At 33.0% G+C, this 19,147-nt stretch overlaps 1 protein-coding gene across 6 annotated transcripts in view; it reads right to left on the bottom strand.

The window, feature by feature from the left end:
- The window catches only part of Nhe2 (Na[+]/H[+] hydrogen exchanger 2), a 39,203-nt gene extending 21,146 nt beyond the window's left edge, over positions 1–18,057 (bottom strand). For 3 of the 6 annotated variants that reach the window (XM_065359110.1, XM_065359114.1, XM_065359115.1), the window contains exons 1-2: positions 17,890–18,056; positions 6,676–7,183 (exon numbers count right to left, since the gene is read on the bottom strand). In XM_065359110.1, the coding sequence (XP_065215182.1) occupies positions 6,676–7,060 (385 nt within the window). In that variant the 5' untranslated portion in view covers positions 7,061–7,183; positions 17,890–18,056. Of the gene's footprint in view, positions 1–6,675; positions 7,184–8,105; positions 8,233–17,233; positions 17,366–17,889 lie in introns of those variants that run through there. The other 3 variants (XM_065359111.1, XM_065359113.1, XM_065359112.1) reach the window with 3 other exon arrangements.
- Between the last annotated feature and the right edge of the window lie 1,090 nt (positions 18,058–19,147).

The raw sequence follows: 19,147 nt of genomic DNA, 5'->3' as shown, positions 1-19,147 counted from the left end.
TTATCTGATTCAAGCTTTGAACATTTCTTGAATTTGAACAATAAGTTTTTATGTAGGAAAAGAAGAGCAAATAACCCGAGTAAAGCGAGGGCAAAAACTCTTAAAAATGTATATACATAATTCAAAATCTAACGACAAAAAAGCCCTTTTTTTTATACAAAATTTGTTCAAAATTCTAAAAAAAAAAAGGAAAAATTAAAAATTTGAGAAAGTCTTATTGAAAAAAAGTAGGACTTTTGGATAAAATTGTTGAAAAGTAGGACATTAGTAGGACTAAAAAGACTCAGTGGCAAAGAGTATAGACCTTTAGTAGGACTACCTAGTAGGACTAGTAGGACCTGTTAGACACTTTGACTTTAAAATAAATCATGGATGTTTTTTGCTCAAGACTTGATGATGAAATTCCAGTGATAGGAACTGTTCTAAGTTCTCGAAAGTCTGAGTTCTGACAGATTCTTTGAGATACGGGTAATTTCAGCGATTCAAAAGGATTTTTCAAAGTTCTTAAAAGCCTGGAAAAATGCAAGAAAGTCATTTTTGGGATTTCCAAAAATGATTTTCAGTACCTACCTATTTTGAAGCTACACGTGGTGATTGATTCATAAGTGAGGTGGGGAGGGGTTGAAGCGAAGGATTTTGTCAAGCAATATAAGCAAAGCAGCACTGAAAATTGTTGAATAATTGTATCCATTTTTTTTACAGAAGAATTAGCTAGGTACCTAGTTAATTACAGTATATGTTTTTTATTGAAAGTTTATTTTGCCATACCCTTGACTTATCTTGGTTCTCGAATATGATTTACTGATTTTTTTCTCTCTCGACAAAAGAAAAACTTACATCCAAAGGAACTACCCCGATTACTGCACAGGAATTCGAAGCCTCGTAATGACAATTGTTTAAAAACTGCTCAATGTTTATCCCATTTAAAGCCCCAAAAGTTGAACTTGCTCATGCTAAATTAAACGTTTTATTAAAATGACCCCACTTAGTTTGGACGATCGCCGCAATTAAATGTACCTACTGGGCAAAAGTCAAGCAAACTGCATTAGAGCAAATTTCAAATGCCTACTTCAACTTGAAAAATTCACCATCACGCTAAATTCAAAATAAAGTACCTATGCCTAGGATAATTCAAGCCCATGTTAATTGGACAAGTACCCAATTGACCGAAACTAAAACCATAAAAAAATGTAAACCTGTTAAAATTTTCAAAATCAACATAGTATTGCGAGTTTAATTTAATGGTGGAAAAACAAGATGAAGAAGACGGTTTTCTAGAAATTTATATTGTGGACAAAATTTAATCGAGAAATGTTGCTATAAAAGCTTGGACCACGTTACCGCTTTAAATCAAGCTTATCAGACCTATAACCGTGTAATAATAAACAACAGTTGAAAAATTTCTGTGGAAAATTTTTTAAATGGCAATTTTTTTCTTATCTTGTTCTACAGGTACCTACCTATCTAATTGGAGAACAGACTAATAGGTTTCTCATATTACGCAGATACTTTTACTCGCTCGCATTTTGATATAAAAATCTATTGTACAAAGAAAAACATTCTCTCTCCCTCTCCCCCCCCCCCCAAAAGTGCAAGATAATGGTTGAAACAAAATTTCTTTTTTCTAAATACCCTGACCCGAAGTCTATTTATAAACTGGTACAAAAAAAAATGAAAAATTTATTACCATTCCAACACTCGGTATTATTTAACGTGGCTGTGTATAGTACATAGAATGAGAGGCAAGGTATAGCGAACCAAGTTATCTAATAAATTTTACATCAAATGCTTCGCTCTTTTATTCTACGACAGAAAACGTAAAAGAAAATTTATTTTGAGCACCTAAGAAGCACTTCATAAAGAAGGTTCTTTCATAAACATTTAAAAAATACCGTCTGGTCGTTGAATTTTTAATTTTCTTCAACAACTTGGTGCTCGAACGTATACGCTATACGAGTTAACTCCCCGAAGCTCGAACGATTGAAATATTTATCTTTTTTCTAACGCGAGAGAAATTCAAGAAATCTGCTCTCTCGACGGTTAGGGGGTTCGCAAAAAAAATTCATTTTTTTCACCGTGTAAAGGGAAAACGATTAAAACGGGGATTATTATTTCATAATTTACCACTTCGTCGTGCAACTAAACTGTAAAAAAAAAAACGTTTTTTTTTTCAATTCGTTGGTTTTATGAATATTTCTATTCGCAATGTTGACTAAAACGGTGTGGACTCAATTCGTTGGAAAAATGGCGTAAAAATAACGTTAAAAAAATACTTTTATCAAATACCTACCTATAAAAATATTTTACCGAATATTATCGATGTGACGAGCTTACCGTAACTTTTAACCGATTCGAAGAGCTCTCGATTAAAATTAAATGAAACAAAAAAAAAATGCGATAGTTGTTTTATATGTAGAGGTTATCTGAGCTGCGGTGGCGATAGATCAAGAGAGGCCTTTTGAGATATTCAAATGCACGCGAAAGCGACGAGAAATTTACCAATAATAAAAACACAACGGTGGAAAAAAGTTTTTACGAGATATTTAAATGACGAGTCATAAACAACGTTATCTCAACAACGAGCCACCGCAGCCCGGAGTTTATTTTTTATTTAAGCGGTTGATTAGTCCCCGAATGCTCGTGACTCAACATGGAGCTTTTTTTTTCGTCCGGACTGTGGAGTTTATAAGCGAAGACATCAGCAGCAAATCCTTTATAATTCGTATCATTACCCTAACCTAATCTAATCTAGCGTATAATGACGGGGTTTCCACAGAGTTGAGCGATACTTTATTATTTTTTAAAGTTGTAGGTGCCCGTCGTGTGTGTATGTATATAGGAATGTGTCTGTTTATGACGTTTTTTTTTTTTTTGGAGTAGATTTATAAGAAAGTGTAACCAAGTATGAAAAAAATTAGCTATACCTATATCGATTATATCTGCATACGTACGAGTAGCATACAAGTAAAACCATAGATTGGGAGGAGAGGGGTCTCTCCTACATTTTCTGATCGCAAAATCTTTGGTGAGATCCTCATAATTGACTCAATTGTCTGTTTGTTGCGCCTTCTATGCTATTTCTTACTGAAGTAATTTTGATTGAAATGATGAGACTGGCAAAAAATGCTGTTGCAAGTGATGTAGGTACTTAATTTTTCATTTTTATGTCCCTAATTATTGTAATTTTAAGAATCTGTGTTTTTTTTGTTGTTTTTTTCAGTGAAATGGGCATAATTTTGCCACTGAAGGCTTTTCTACAAAACCTAAGCCTAAAGCCGCCCCTATTAGGAAGCCGGTCATTATTGCAACGTTCCAATGCACACATCGAAAGAATGGCGAACGCAGAGCTGATTTTCAAGATCACTAATGTCTTCACTTTCGAGCAGAAAATCGTCAATAATTAATTAAACAATGATGGCTTAAATGTCTCGTCCGGTAATACTGATACAAGTACGATTTTAACCGAGGTACCTACCATGAATATAAAAGCAATATCGATTCACATTGCAGCATTGTATAGCGGTTATTTTTTTTCTTCGTAGAATAGTGTTATCGTAATAGCGAAATGTTATTCCAATGTATTATGTTCGCTTTTTGACGACATTCAAGATATTTAGAGTTATACAAAGTTTTATTTGTAAAGGAAAACTGTAACGGCGTTATTTTTCTGTACCTACGCCTTTTCACATTGGGGTACTTGCTAAAGAATGATAAATTTTACGTGTATTTTTCTCTCACCGATGAAGTTTTTTTCTGTTTTCTTCCGATACATTTATACCCACTTATGGTGAATAGGATGTTTTAAAGTGGAAATAATTACCTATTCAAGACTTTTTAAACTAGAAATTGAAAGTATGTAATTAAAATAAATAATTGGAAAAAAATTCACATATCATGAGAAGGCTGCCCTAATGCAAAAAGGAATAGGTACCTAAGTATCAAGTATTCCTGGCGCAAAACCCACTCAAGAATAATTTCTGTATAGGGAAAAAAAATAAATACATAAAAATGTTTTTTGTATGCTATGAAAGAACAAGTTTGATGTAGTAACGATTCCCAAGTTATCCTGGTGCAGAACCCGCTCAATATTTATTTGCAAACCAAACGATGATTTTTTTCTTGCATTGTGCAAACTTGATGGAAAGATGATTCCTCATTTTTCCTAACTGAGAACTCGCCCAGATCAATTTTAGTACAAATTGAAAAGAAGAAATAATTTTTCACAAGCTATGAAAGAAAAACTTCGGAGAAATAACGATTTTCAAGTCCTCCTGGCGCAGAACCCGCTCAATATTTCTTTTCGAATTGAACAACGATTTTGATCAATTTTAGTGCAAATTGAAAAAAAGAAATGATTTTTCACAAGCTATGAAAGAGAAACTTCGGGAAAATAACGATTTTCAAGTCCTCCTGGCGCAGAACCCGCCCAGTATTTCTTTTCAAATTGAACAACGATTTTTTTTAGCAATGGGCAAACTTGATGCAGAAGTGATCTTTCGTTTGCCTGGCGCAGAATCCATTCACCACTCTCATTAACAAATTAAAGCGAAAACAATAATTTTTGTGCACTATCTAAGAGCAAAATTGGTGTGAAGACAGCTCCTCATCTCAACTGCTGCAGACAGACCCAATAGGTATACCTACAATACCTACATAATTATATCAAGTAATTAGACATTCCTTCTAAAAAATCCACATGCTGAAAAAATCCACCTTAATGCAAAAATGAGTACCATATATCGAGTATTCCTGGCGCAGAGCCCGTCCATATTAATCTGAGTTTTCAAAAAAAATAATTTCTCACATGCTATGAAGAATCAACCTACAGGTGTAAAAAGATTTTTCAAATTTTCCTGGCGCAGAACCCGCTTAACATTTACTCGCGAATGAAAAAAAGATAGCAGATTTTCTTGTGTATAATTAAGAGTGAAGTGGTTGCGAAGATGATTCCTCATTTTTATTGGAGCAGAATCCGCCTAAAATTAATAAGACTTTTGGGCAGTTTTAAAAGTAAGATTTTTTGACAGTTATTTTGACAAAAAAACGAGATTTTTTTATGGTTTCAATGAAATGCATAGATCTTGGTTATGACCAAAAAAGCAAAACTTATTCACAATTTTGGCAAAATACAAAAAAAACGGTACACGCCATTTTTCATTTAAGTACTTACTTATTAGCCTCCTTAGAGAAAAATTATGATTTTTGAGCGCATTCGCGGTTTCCAAATCCAAAGAGTGGTGAGTGGTGCCTCCAAAAAATGTAATTGAAACCCCTTTTTTTCGTTTTTCATTGTGTTTTTTGCAATCGATAATTTTCCTTGAAATGTTTTGAGTTGTGACTGTTGCTCCATTGACACAACGCAAAACTATTTTTAAAAAGTGTCTTCTATCTGTAAAGAAACACATGTGGGAGAACTTCTATGGGTCTTCCAATCACAAATTTTTGTCATTTTTTCTAGTAGGACATGGGGATTCTGGGGGAAAATCGCAATCATCAACCAAACAAAAAATTCAGAGCTTCATGATGGGTTTAGTCTAAAAACTGTCCAAACTAATGAAAATGTACAATAGATAGTGGAATTTTCTGAAGGGGGTCAAATTTTACAAAAAAAAATGTTATAAAATGTCGATGAATATACCTTTTTATGCTCATCGTGTCATAAATGACCTTCAAAAGTACGAAATTCTCGAAGTAGTGGCCACCAATTGCACCATTAAAGATTTGGGTGCTTTGAAAAAAATTTCAAAAAAATTATTATTTTTTCGACATTTTCATCGTCAAAGAGATTCTACAGAAGGTATTCAACAACCCCCCTACCCTTTTCCCCTGCACCTTGAAAATTATAACAACTATAGGTACGGACAAACTACCGCGTATAATGTCCCCGGTGATTGAAGGTAAAAATAGAATAAAAATAACAACCCATCGAACAACGAAATCGAGCTGAAAAAGAAATTAAATAAAAATACCCAGACCTGGGCGAATTTTCGCCTCGCCATTCTATTTGCAGAGGCAGTAAGTACAATGTACATTTAAAGCTGACCGACGGCAACCATAGCCTACCTATATAAACCATTTGTAATCCCCCTAAGAACAATAACCCTATATAACTCGCGGCCATATAGCTTTAGATAGAAACGAGCGAGGGAGATAGTAGACGTAGACCATATTTTCTAATTTATTTACAGCTTCGTTCGTCGCACAGAGACGATCATTGCGTGTAAGTAGAAAAGCATCCTTTATAATTTGACCAGCTTGGAGAATAGGTACCTATCAATACCAATGGGTATTCGAAATTGATGAAAATTTTTGTTTACGTTAAATCCGCGTTAAACTTATCGAACTGACGAATTAAATCGTTATATATTTAGGTAGGTAGTATGTGCTGATTAACTCGCGACGACTAAAGCCGTGGCAGAAGTATTCAAAATAGCAATTGCTTTTAAGCGAAGGACATTTTCCAATTCAGTGAAACTGTTTTAGTTTTTTGTTTTTTTTCTCTCTGTATTTGCGAATCGAAATTCGTCGTTGATGTTTATTAAAGAATGTCGATAGAATAGCGCGCATCGCATCGCATCGCCGTGGTATTACGAAAGAATAATAAAACATTTAAAACGTATTAAGCGCTTTAAAAGGATATATAAGCGTACGTAAATATATAGGGAAAAAACTCACATATTTTCGCTAAGCTGGCGCAGAAAATCCACATAGCAATCAAGACTGGAGTTTCAACGCGTTGGAATTCGATATCGGCGATTTTGAATCGTTTCACGCTGTTGGTAGGTTTCTCTTTATGGTACATGTCTTCTTCCAGCGTTGGCATGTTTTCGACACTGTTGTCATATTCTTTCGAGTACGCGATCCCTTCCGCTTCATTTTGGTAACGAATATTCTTCTCGGCTGATACCACTTCGAGCATATGAAATAGAATGATGATCAATAAGCCCGAGCTCAACCTCAGCTGGCAAAACCAGTTGGGTAAAATTCTAAAAAAATATTTTAAACTTTGGCATTCTTTGGAAATATTTCTCTTCCAATGTAAAACGAACGATATTTTCATATCAATATTTTAAATTCAAGATTTCGTCGCTCGGGATCCCGATAAAAGTTCCAGCCTTTTTCCTTCTCGTTCTCGTGTGTATTACCTACTAGATATATCACAGCCGACTATATTAAATGGTCCCTGAAACATAAAACAGACTCGCAATATAATCACGTATTCGGGTGACAAGAAGGATTTATTCGCTTTCCCTCTACACATATTATAGGGTGTTTCATAAGCGATGTCTTTCCTTCAATCTGGTAAATAGGCAACTTATCTTGAATTCGATTATGTATGTTTGTTTAGGTAACCTTTAAATTGTAGAAGCCTAAAGTGGTTTTTTAAAAATATACCTACCTATCTACCTAGCGTTATTTCGAAGTCCATATATCGAAAAGAAGGCGATTTAACATATTTTTACATACTTAGATAGGTTAGCAAGGTACGTAGAAACACTAAGTACAAATACTTTAACAATCATTTAAAAAATGTTCATTAAATTTTTAAAAACCTGTTGAATTATTGTATGTAGTACCTATTGTAGTGGGAGAAAATTACACAGCTTTCTCACATGAATATCAAGAATATTTTGAATTTTGTCCGAACAGAATGCACAGATATTTTACATTCAGAAGTACATATTTCACATTTTAGACTAAAATTTTGAGGATCTGAGCCTCCCCCCCCCCTCACCAAAGGTTTTACGAATCTCATCACGAAAACTTCATAGTTGTAATCATCATAAAACTGTATAATTTCTAGTATTTTTCTAAAAATTTTCAAGTTATAACTTCCATATTTGGCAAACTTTTAAAAATTTAGCTTTTAAAAAAAAAAAACTCTGCTTTGAACTTTTGTAATTTTTGGAAAATATTTTTGAAACTACTCTCAATGAGAGCAGGTGCTTTTAAAATTACGCATACAGATTTTCTTCAAGTTGCAGCAATCTTGAGCGATTGAATTCTAAATTTGGTCTTTATTGCAAAGAATTTCAACTGCGGAATTCAATCCGACCCCTGCCCAAAGGTGAGCTAAAAAAAAGAAAACTGAAACGATACCTAACTAAGGATCTATTCAGTTCTCACAAAGATGTATTTCTTCAGTTTCAAAAAATTTCATCTTGGTTTGTAGAGTTTAATTTTTTGGCTTCAACAACTCTGTTTCGTGACATTATTCCACGGACGAGTAATCTACATAACAGAAAAATGACGAATATTTTTTTGATTTGTGACGAAAATAGGTACATATTTTTAATTGAAACTGAAATCAAAATAAGAAACGAAAACAGCAACTGGGACTACAACAAAAACTAAAATGATTTCAGGTTTACGACACTGAACCAGAACAGGAATGGAAACAGTTTTGAGCTAATGAAAACGACCAGAACAAAAATTGAAGATAAATTTTGAATGAATAGGTACCACAAGAACACTTTTGTATATTTTCAAGAACAAAAACGAAGAGCAAGAATTTATCTTATTAAGCTGCAACAAGGATTGGGAAGAGAAATTGAAATGACACAGGGTCAAAGGCAAGAGCTTTGGATTGGTTTCAAAAAATCTTCATTTCAAAATTTTAATTAGGTACATCTATCATTAGGAGTGTTCCAAACCAGTCCAATAATCAAACTTGTTGAGAAATCTGGAATTTCTTCTCCACAAGAAAGAAGAAACTACAGTGGAGTCTCAATATCTCAAACTCCGTTAACTCGAAAACTCCAGTAACCCGAAGCAAAGTCTGTTTCCCTTCAACTCCCCATAAAACTCGAGGTAAAATTCACTTCTTTACCTCGAAATAAAAAGTCCAGAACCTCAAATAACTCCAAGTAAAACTTTTGAAAAATATAGTAAAAACCTTTATAAGTCAAACGTTGTTAACGTTTTGCCTCTATAACTCAATTTTCTTGTTGAAAAAACTTGTAAATTTGAATCTCATTGATGCAAACCTCTTTTACAAACACATCAGAGTTACTTATAAGTGGTAACCGGACACTTCCCCGAATCCACTTCCCCGAAAGACGTTTTCCCGAATACCAAAATCCCGAATTTTTTTATCCCGAATCCATTTCCCCGAATCCGTTTCCCCGAAAGACCTACACCCGAAAATTGAAAAAAAATTGAGTTAAAAATTTTTTTAATTTTTCAATCTTGTTGATCCGGCAGCTGGCTGAGGACCTCCTCGGGAACTTAGAACAAGCAGTTCCCCGTTTCGTCGAACTGCAGTTATCGCTCTTGACTTGCACTCTTGCAGCCTCACTCTTCGGCAATCCCAATATACGTTTTCGTTCCATCTGGACTTTTCTTTGACTTCACGTAGACGTACCCTTGCAACAATAATTTCCCGTCACTGATGGCGGCCATTTTTTTTTATAATAGAAAATTCAATTTTCATATGGGTAACATAAGGTGCTTACACGGCATAGGTAACCATTACACATCAGCATTTCTATTTCCATGGTAAATCGGGATACACCGAGGCATTCGGGATGTAGGTGTTCGGGATATATGCATTCGGGTTAAAGGCATTCGGGATTTTGGACGTTCGGGTTACAGATTCGGGTACACGGCATTCGGGAAAATGGATTCGGGATAAAAAAATTCGGGATTTTGTCATTCGGGAAAATGTCTTTCGGGGAAGTGGATTCGGGGAAATGTCCGGTAATCCTTATAAGTACATTTATGTCCATAAACATGTACATTTCACTTAAATACGAGTACATAGGTATAATACGTTTTCCACTTCATTCCATGGTAAAAAAAAAAAAAAAAAAAAACATTCATCTATGTAATTTAAACGTTGCTAACTTAAAATATATCAAAAACAAACCTCTATAACTCAAACTCCGATAACTCGAAAACTCTGATAGCTCGAAGTCAACTCCTTCTCCCTTCAGCTTCGAGTTATCGAGACTCCACTGTATTAGCTCTAAGGCAATATGTCAAATTTGCCAAAAATACTAGTCATATCAATCATTTCAAAACATTCCACACTCATCTTCAACAATCAACACAAATATGTCACATACAAAATATACAAACCATTTGAATACAGAACAAAAGAGCTTATAGTTTTATTGGGACTTGATCCACTCAACATACCTCAAATTGAAAGCTAATAAACAGTATCAATTTATTGTACTAACTAAAAATACTTCCAACAGAGCAATAGTACGCTCAGTGGCGTAGTGGGTTGAGCCACGGCTTTCTGAACAAGAGGTCGTGGGTTCAAATCCTACTAGAGACACAGGCGTTAACGTGAAATGTATACATTGTAGTGCATTTAACATCTATATTACACGTTAAGCTCCGAGCACCAGAACAGCAGAGGCAACAGAAATGCATGCAATCTGTTGCCAGTATCAAAAAAATGCAACTGGTTGAGCAACTATAGGTAGCGATGATTACAGAACTCAGGGTTGTAAAAACCCGGCTAGTGATGTATGAGCTACTTTGTAGATAGCGTAGAAAGCAATGGGAAACTACTACGTGAAAGCTCAAACAACACCGATTCCCTAGAATAATCACAGTGGCAATAGGCATTCGCCTCACCCTTAGGGTACCACCAAAAAATGCGCTTTCCAATGTCCTGTAAAGGACTAGGAACCATGACGACGACGATGAGCAATAGAAGAGAAGAAGTGATTCTAGCCAGAATTCAAATCAGATACCTATATGACATTGACACACAGATCACTTTTTATAGAAAAATCCATCAAAAAATGTGGCACGTGTAATGTGAATGTGACAATCCAACACATTAGGTATACAAGAATCATTTAGGTAAAGTACATAAATGAAAAAATTAAAAACAAAACACTTGGGGTAAATTTTAAATACACGCTAGTACATGAAGATGAAGAAGAAATGTGTGTAAAGTGCAGGGATTTATGATTTGTTATAACCAGGGCTGTTAAATTACCGTAATTTATTCACTGGTAAAATACGGTGGTAAAATATGGTATTTTACGGTATTTATGGTATTTTACTAAGTTGGATATGAAGAGTTTTTTTTGTAGTTTGACTTCGAAGTTCTGAACTTCTGAACTTCTGACCTGCCTCTGAAGTAAATTTTCATCTGTTTTAGGTGTTATTAAAGATTATAGAAAATTTTCCATGAACATTTTTTGGAAATTTATGGGGAAAATTTTTTGGTAACTTTCAAATCATAAATTTCCATGGAAATTTGGAATTTTATGAAGGAAAGATGGGGGAAAAGTGTTAATTTGGCTTTTTGGTAAATTATGGTAAAATATGGTAATAAACTTTTGGTAAAATACCGTAAAATACAGCCGTAATTTACCAACATAAATTACCTTACAGCCCTGGACCCTATAACTTATCTGTTTTAGTTTGTTAAATTTTGTTATATTAATTTTTGTTGAACATTTGTTGTATTATTATTATGAATTTTGCTTACTTTTGTTGAGATTATTTTGTTGTTATATTTTTGTTATTTGTTAATTTAATTTCTGTTGTTGGCTTGTTGACGTTAAAGGCCATGATGCCAGAGGCGGACGTCATAAAATAAACTTATGATGATGATAATGATGATGGATTCAGAAAAAATTTGGCAAAAAACTTATGTTTTTTAACATTTGATAAAATTTAAACGTTTTTGAATTTGAGAAAAATCAGCGTACAGAGCACAAGCTCAAATATTTTGAATATTGATTGTGATTTTATTTTAGAATTTGAAGGGAAATTGAGGAGGGAATCTCATTTTAATGTAAAATTTGAAAAATTACCGAGTTTTCAGAATCAAATTCCAAAAAAAGAAATAGTATTATGTACCTACTATAAAAGCAACCAAGAATTGAAAATGTACCTACCTAACTATTTTACGTAGGTAGGTTGGTATACAAGATTCAGCCGTATTCCTGAATAAAAGTTTTTTCTGTCAGGAAATTCTGATACTAACTAATACACATACTTAGTATACGTTTTTGGGGAATATATGTACATATAAGTATTAACATATAATAGAAAAAGTGATTTGAATGACAGGACCGACGATCGACATTAATTGAACGACTAAAATAGGGTATTTCAACGACAATTGTTAATGACGGTTCAGCAAGACTTATTTAGGTTGTATTCGATTTCATATAATGACGAAAGAAAATGTAATCCATGTCCAAATAAAATTTTGATCGCAAAAAAATTACCTACCTACCTATTGTTTGGAAAAATAAATGATTCCTCGCCAAAAAAAAAAATTCCAGAAAAATAACTCATTTTGTAAAAAATTAAGTAGATGTATAAAAGTTGTTTTTTTAGTTGCCAAAATTGTGAAAAAGTTTTGTTTTTTTGGTCAAAATTTTATAAATTTTTCAAAAAGTCTTTCTTTTTTCCAGAATTTGGTACCAAATTAATTTTGTTTTTTACAAAACTGCCAAAAACCCTATTTTTTTTTTCAAAAACTGCCTAGATAAGTTTTCTTAAAACGCCCTTTTTCTGTTGTGAAATTCCTATATATTTCTGTCGTGCCCATCAATCACACCCCAAGTTTTTATACTTCTATTGAAACTCCAAAAATTCCAAAATTATTTTTTTAAAAAATCGATTCCCCTTCCTCCCCTACAGGTGACATTTACCCGATTTCATTAACATTTTATTGTGATGTATCAAAAAAATTTTCTTTGTAAGCTGTCAAAGTTGTGAAAAAAAGAGAATTGAATGCTGTGTTTCGAGATACTATAAATTTTTACATCGCAGGTCCTTATATAGAAGAATCGAAAAAATTCCCTTGTGTGGCAAGTTTTTGTCAGCTTGATCTTTCGTTTCCTTCCTCATTTTTGAATTCGGCTTTGAAAATCCACATACCCATATTACATAAATAATGAAGCGAGTCCTCAATTTCCCAAGTGAATATGATTACTCAAATTCATTTTTTTTTTTTTTTTTTGAAATACATATCACAATCTAATTTTTCAATCCATCCGTTGAACTATATTTGAGCGTTAAAGGGTTAAAGAAAAAGTTACCTATAGATACCCACTGAATCGAAGCAGAGTCATCGCTTCCGAAACGCCCAGTACTTGTACATATTTCATATAGCCAGTTCATTCTCGCGTTCGTATGCACATATTCGTAAAATCGCGCAATCATTAATGTCTCTTTTGACGTTTTAATTTAAAAGCAAAACAAATTTATCGTCTAATGATTATTAATTCGCCGATAACCCTTGTATACGACTCTGACTCTCTCAACGCTAATAAGAATAAAATTCCAGTTATCGCGATGATATTCGCTCTAATCAGATTTGCCTTCATGGATTCAACAAACAGCGAAAACGTTGGCGTTGAAAAAAAAAAAAAAAAAGGATAGCGAGCAGGAAGTAGATATTATATACCTCGTATAGGGAACTTGGTTAAGTATATTATTGCCTAAAGTTCTTTCATAAAAGCGGTCGAGTTTCCCCTTTATGCGGAAATTTCAAATAAATTACACTCATCAAACTAATCCGTAATTTATGATGATGGATTTTGTTCAATACAAAGCAATATTTACTTTGCTGCCATCAAAAGCATAATTTTCACCACCAATCAACGAGCATCGTCTCCGCGTATTCACTATACGCACTGTGTACTTATACTTAAGCGCGTGAAATTTTTTTTATTTTGAAAATTAATCGCGAAAAAATACCTAGGTAGGTACAGCGTTTTCCATTTCAATAAACTTTACTCGTGTGCAGATAGGTACATACGTGGTGAAGTTGAATTATAATTGATTAGATGTATAGGTAAAGGAAGATGTATAGATTATACCTGTACCTAACAAAACAAAAAACCCAAATGAATGGAAAATTTTTAATTAATGCGTAGATTTTGTAACTTGGTGAAGTGGAGTAGGTAATTTCGAATCATTTTACATAGGTACCTATACTTTATACGATTGATTTTTCACCCTTCGTGTTGAAGCTATAACGTAAGAAAGATTTTCCGATTTTTTTTTTTTTTTTTTTTGATAATTAGAGCTTATTGGTTTTTTTTATTCGAGGTGGAGAATACTGGCGTTACAGCAACCCAAAATTACATGGTACATTGGTTTTCTGACAATAGAAATTAAATGGGAATTTTTCAACAATTTTTTTCAACTCGTCTTCATTTCAAAATTTAAACATCAACTTGCAATGTAAATTGTGAGGCGTCAAATTTCGATTCAAATCCATCAATAGGTACCTCTACCATCAGAACCTATCTACTCATTACACTACCAAGACTCTGTAAGATTCTCACCAACTTTCAGCGAAAGAAAAAGTTACCTATGTAATTAAATAGAAAAATCAAACGAAATTGATCCAATAAATCGAAAATTTTCCCAGACAAAAAAGTAACGTGTTGCTATGTGCTAGGATGTATACAAAAGGCAATTAGAGAAAAACTACAATTCAAAACAAGATTACTGCCTGATTACCTTGTAATCCATTCGGGGAAAAAAAGTAATACTTTCTTAAAAGAATAGATAGGTACTTAATCTTTCAGCCAAACAACTGCTTCGAATCCAACGTACTCGTACATTTAGATACCGGAGAATAAATAACAACAACATTTTTATCGTAAATTGAAATTCAGCCAAAAATATCCTTTATTCGGAGCTTTTAGGCTTGATTATTTTTATCGTACTTAATGATCTCTCAATTTTCTTCTTCAGAATTATTATCGTCGTTTTACGAGAAAAATCGAGACAAAAAACGAAGCGAATGAGAGGGTTATTATCGCGACCAGCATATTTCTAGATAAGTTAAAATGAAATGAAATGAATTTTCTTTATTTATTATTATTAACGTTAACAATTTCCCTGCGAAGCGTAGGTTGTACGTACCTATTTAATTGATAATAAGTACAGAGTTTCTTGTAATTGAGAATAATTATAACCCCCAACTCGCAAGTTTAGATTACCAACTTGATAAACTTAATTCGTTTTCTAAATTAAAGCTTAAAGTTAAGTGGTAGCTAGGTAAATTTCAGTTTCGGATGAGTTGATAGTTGGTTATAGTTCTCAAGTTGACGAAAAAAGTTTGTTTCGTTTCGTTTTAAGTGCTAAAAAATGTTTCTTGCTCGAATTAAAACGAATTTTAGGAAATGGATGAAGAAATTGAATTACATGGATTGATGCAAAATATACTTATACTTATGTAGGGTGGATTACCCCGGATTTTGACCAAATTCGGATAGAGCCTTTTATTTTGAGTTGAAAATTATTCAGAACAAATTTTAGCTCCGAAAATGTCCTTGGAGGGGAGAAATGGGCCCTTGAAAAAAAAACATTTTCGAAAAAATTGTGTTTTTTCGCTCCTGTCGCCACCAAAAAGCTGTTTTGTGAAAAATGACCCAGTCCCAAATGAAAGTATGTAAGTATGTAGGTATTTCAGATTCTACGTCGATCTATGCTGCAGCCGTCAAAATCCAAAAACCACTTTTAGGGCTCTACTGAGTGGTTGAAATTGTGCAAATTGCTTATTTTTGGATAAATTCATGTTTTGAAAATTTTTTCTTCGGAAATGTTTTGCATTAATTTAGCCAAAATATTGAAAGATGTCATTTCTGAAACTGAAGAAATATTTTGAAACGCAGTGATGTCAATTTTTCTGTCATTAGTATCATTCCTGTCGATTTCAAAAAATAAATAAATAAATAAATAAATAAATGAAAAATAGCCAGAAAATTACAAAATTTTCCCAATTTTTCCAAGTTGGCCGTAATGATCAAAAAATTGGCACAACTGAACTTCTTTTTCTGTCATCATTACTGCCATATTTCATTACGTCAATTTTGATCATTCAGTTAGAGTGTGTACGCTTATTTCGAAATGTATACTGATCATTATTTATTACCCCCATAAAACTTTAAAATTTTGACAAAAAAATCTTTAAAACCCTTTGACGTGTGTTAATTTTAAAATTTTATAAAATAATCGCCAATTGCCACCTTGTCACTGTAATAGGTTATTTTTCCACGAGAATTTTATTAATCTTGATTTCATTGTAGAAATAGGTAAGTATCTATTCCAATATGAGTCGATCTTCAATCGATCGAGAGTGATCGACTGAAAGTTGAAATTAAAAACGTACACTACCCAGATTCGCCCTATTTTAAACAGTGTCGAACCCAAGATTATTTTGGCTAAGAAAGACAATCCATTTTTTACTGGCCCTGTGTCTTGAATCGGTCCAAAATGGTAGAAAACAAGTGAGACTGGAGATGGGGAAGAGGAAGAGAAGTGAAAATTTTCAACTTGAACCAACAAATGTAAAAAGGAGGAAGTGAATGGAGGAATAAGGGGAAGTTCGGTGCTCGAATTTCGTAATTAATAAAATTCGATCCCTAATACTGACACGTTCAGTTCCATATTTAAAAAAAAACAGTTTACAGATTAAATTTTTAGTTGGCGATGTGTGATCGTATACCTATTAGTTATTTGAGACAAGGTGTTGTGCAATTTTTCAATGATATTTTCAAGTTTTCTTTTACCCAAGATTTTGTAAAATTGTGTATAGCAAAACTGACTCATCTTGTTTCATTTTTTGATTTGAGCATTTTTTTGTAATACATATAACTCAAATTAATTTTTATTCCGTATGAATTTAAGAATATTCGAGTCTGTTCGAGATAAACAATGGGCAAAGGGTGCAGAAAATTCATAACTTGACAAGCAAAACAATATTATTTTTAGTGTAAAAAAATTGATTTTCCTGGCTTTTTAGAGGACGTTGAAAAAAAAAGAATGGCCTACAATGAAAATTGTAATAACTATTATTAAGTATGTAGATCTAAAATATAGACTGAAGCAATTTGGAAAGTATTGATATTAAGTAGAGATTGAGTCGAAGACATGAAAATTTTTGATGGCTTAACATCGACATAAAATCAACAGTCACCTGCTTTGATAGCCATGTGGTAGTTTCAAAAAAAGAGGACAGGTGATGTTTTTCCAAAAAAAAAAAAAATATGCCGGTGCTTTAATTTATGCTTGTTAATTTAGGTAATTATGCTCAATGTTAACTTTACGTGCTTTTCGACTATTTAAGTAGGTAATTAAATAAAAGTATTCAATGCACAAAGTTTCATACTTAAAAGTAGGTATTCTAATTTTATTGGTCAATTTTTCTACCGTTATCAAAAATAGGAAATCACGCCTTTCGAGTTTGTTATACCTACTTAATATCTGTAAATAATTTGTGTTTACTTACAATTCAATCAGTTTGTTTATTCTTGCTCACATACCTATCAGCGATTCAAAATTATTGCCTTAGAAATGCAAAAATTCGCCGGAAAAAATCAATAAATACCTATGCTCTTCCTTTTGAAAAAAAAAAAAAAATCGAACGAAAATAAAAATGAGGTATTTACGAATCATTTCTTAGAAAGCTCGAAAGTACGAGTAATAAGTAAATAGAAATCTTTAAATCATACTGGAAAAAAGATCCATCGTCGAAACGATCGAAAATCGTCAAATTACTCCAAAATAATTGCACCGTTTTCATAACTGTATAGAACTTACGGCGAGTACGTCTTATTAAAAATTGACAAAAAAAATTGTTAATTTATGCAAGTACGAACATGGTACGTTTTCTATGCAGTATTTCAACAATACAAACGATTATTTATGGATGTGTACTCGACGGTACGTAATAAAATACGAGACACCGGGAAGTATAAGTGTACCTATGTAACAGCATGTACCTATGCACGAAATGCATTTCAAACATGATAACATTCTGGTAGGTAGGTACAGCAATGATATGAAATCCACGACGATGTATCGTATATAGTTACTAGATAGGAACATTAACACACACGAGAAGCTTTTAACTAACAAGCTTTGAAGATACATCGGAAAACTTACCTAAAAATAAAAGAGGAATAGGTTTCACATGCGGTTAAAATGATGCTATGCAAAACACAATAACTGATAAACATAAAAATCTTATGCTATAATACAAGCGTCTATATACATGTAACCCAAGGAACAATGAAATCTAACTCGTTGTGCAGAAGTGCTAACATGAAATATCAATATGAATACGTTGTAAAATGATTCTGCGCGGAAAATGTATTTTCACAAGTCGTTGCACCAACGTAAAATTCCGAAAAGCCGACAGTTTCGGTAAAACGTCGAAGGAAAAATTACCCTCGAAAACGATCCATCAAATATAGAACCATTTAAAGCTATATACTTTCGTAGCAAATTAATCATTTTTGCTGGCGTGATTTTTTTTGCCCCAAATGCAAACAATCTGATAGCAGGTAAACTTCCTTGGAATGCATTTAGGTACCTACCTACTTAGTTGATTTACTACGAATCTTCATTCGTGTACTTTTACCAATATCAGAGATGGTAATTTTAACGCTGGTTGTTATTTTCTCTTGGTAGGTAAAACCGAAAAAGCTATGCTGTGCCTAATATAAATTATGTTAAAACTTGCATATGCTAATTTTACTATCGGTGTAACCTTCGAAATTATGTGAAGTAAAAGATCATTTATAGGATCATCTTTGTTATTATGATATTTTACTTTTGGTTTAACGATTTCGATGGTTTCACATTTTGGTAGGTAGGTATAAAACTTGAAAAAAATTTATATTTGGGTTTTTATGCCGTAGGATAATTGTGATTTATTATTTTGCCGCAGAATCGTTAGAATAAACAATATATCACAATTATATACTGAATTCACTCGTGATAAATGATATCGCGAGGATTCAATTTTTAATATAAAAATACAGGGTGGATGTTGTAGGTGTCTGTACGTATTTTACATTAAAATATTATACAAATAGAAAACCCACGAAAGTGAATTGAATTTAACTTGAAATATTACAGTAAAATTTATTTTCGGAGAGAAAGTGGAGGCAGGTAAGCTTGACGTAAATAAGCAGAAACCAAACATGGTGGTTTGCAAGATCAAATTAAATCGGTGAACACTGTGTATTAGTTTCGATTACCTATACATTTCTTTCAAAAAATTTATTTTGAAAACATTAAAAAATGAAATCTACTTCGATGTAGATAAGTTCTCGAAACCTAGAAATTAAAGAGGCGACAATAAGAGGATTCTAGCCTCGATTCCCAGGAATAGAGCCAAGCTGTAAACTTGTGAAAG

The sequence above is a fragment of the Planococcus citri genome, chromosome 3 (genome assembly GCF_950023065.1).
Source record: "Planococcus citri chromosome 3, ihPlaCitr1.1, whole genome shotgun sequence".
NCBI classification, from domain to species: Eukaryota; Metazoa; Arthropoda; class Insecta; order Hemiptera; family Pseudococcidae; genus Planococcus; species Planococcus citri.
Note: the sequence above shows the minus strand (reverse complement) of the source record. Positions and strands in the feature narration are given on the sequence as shown.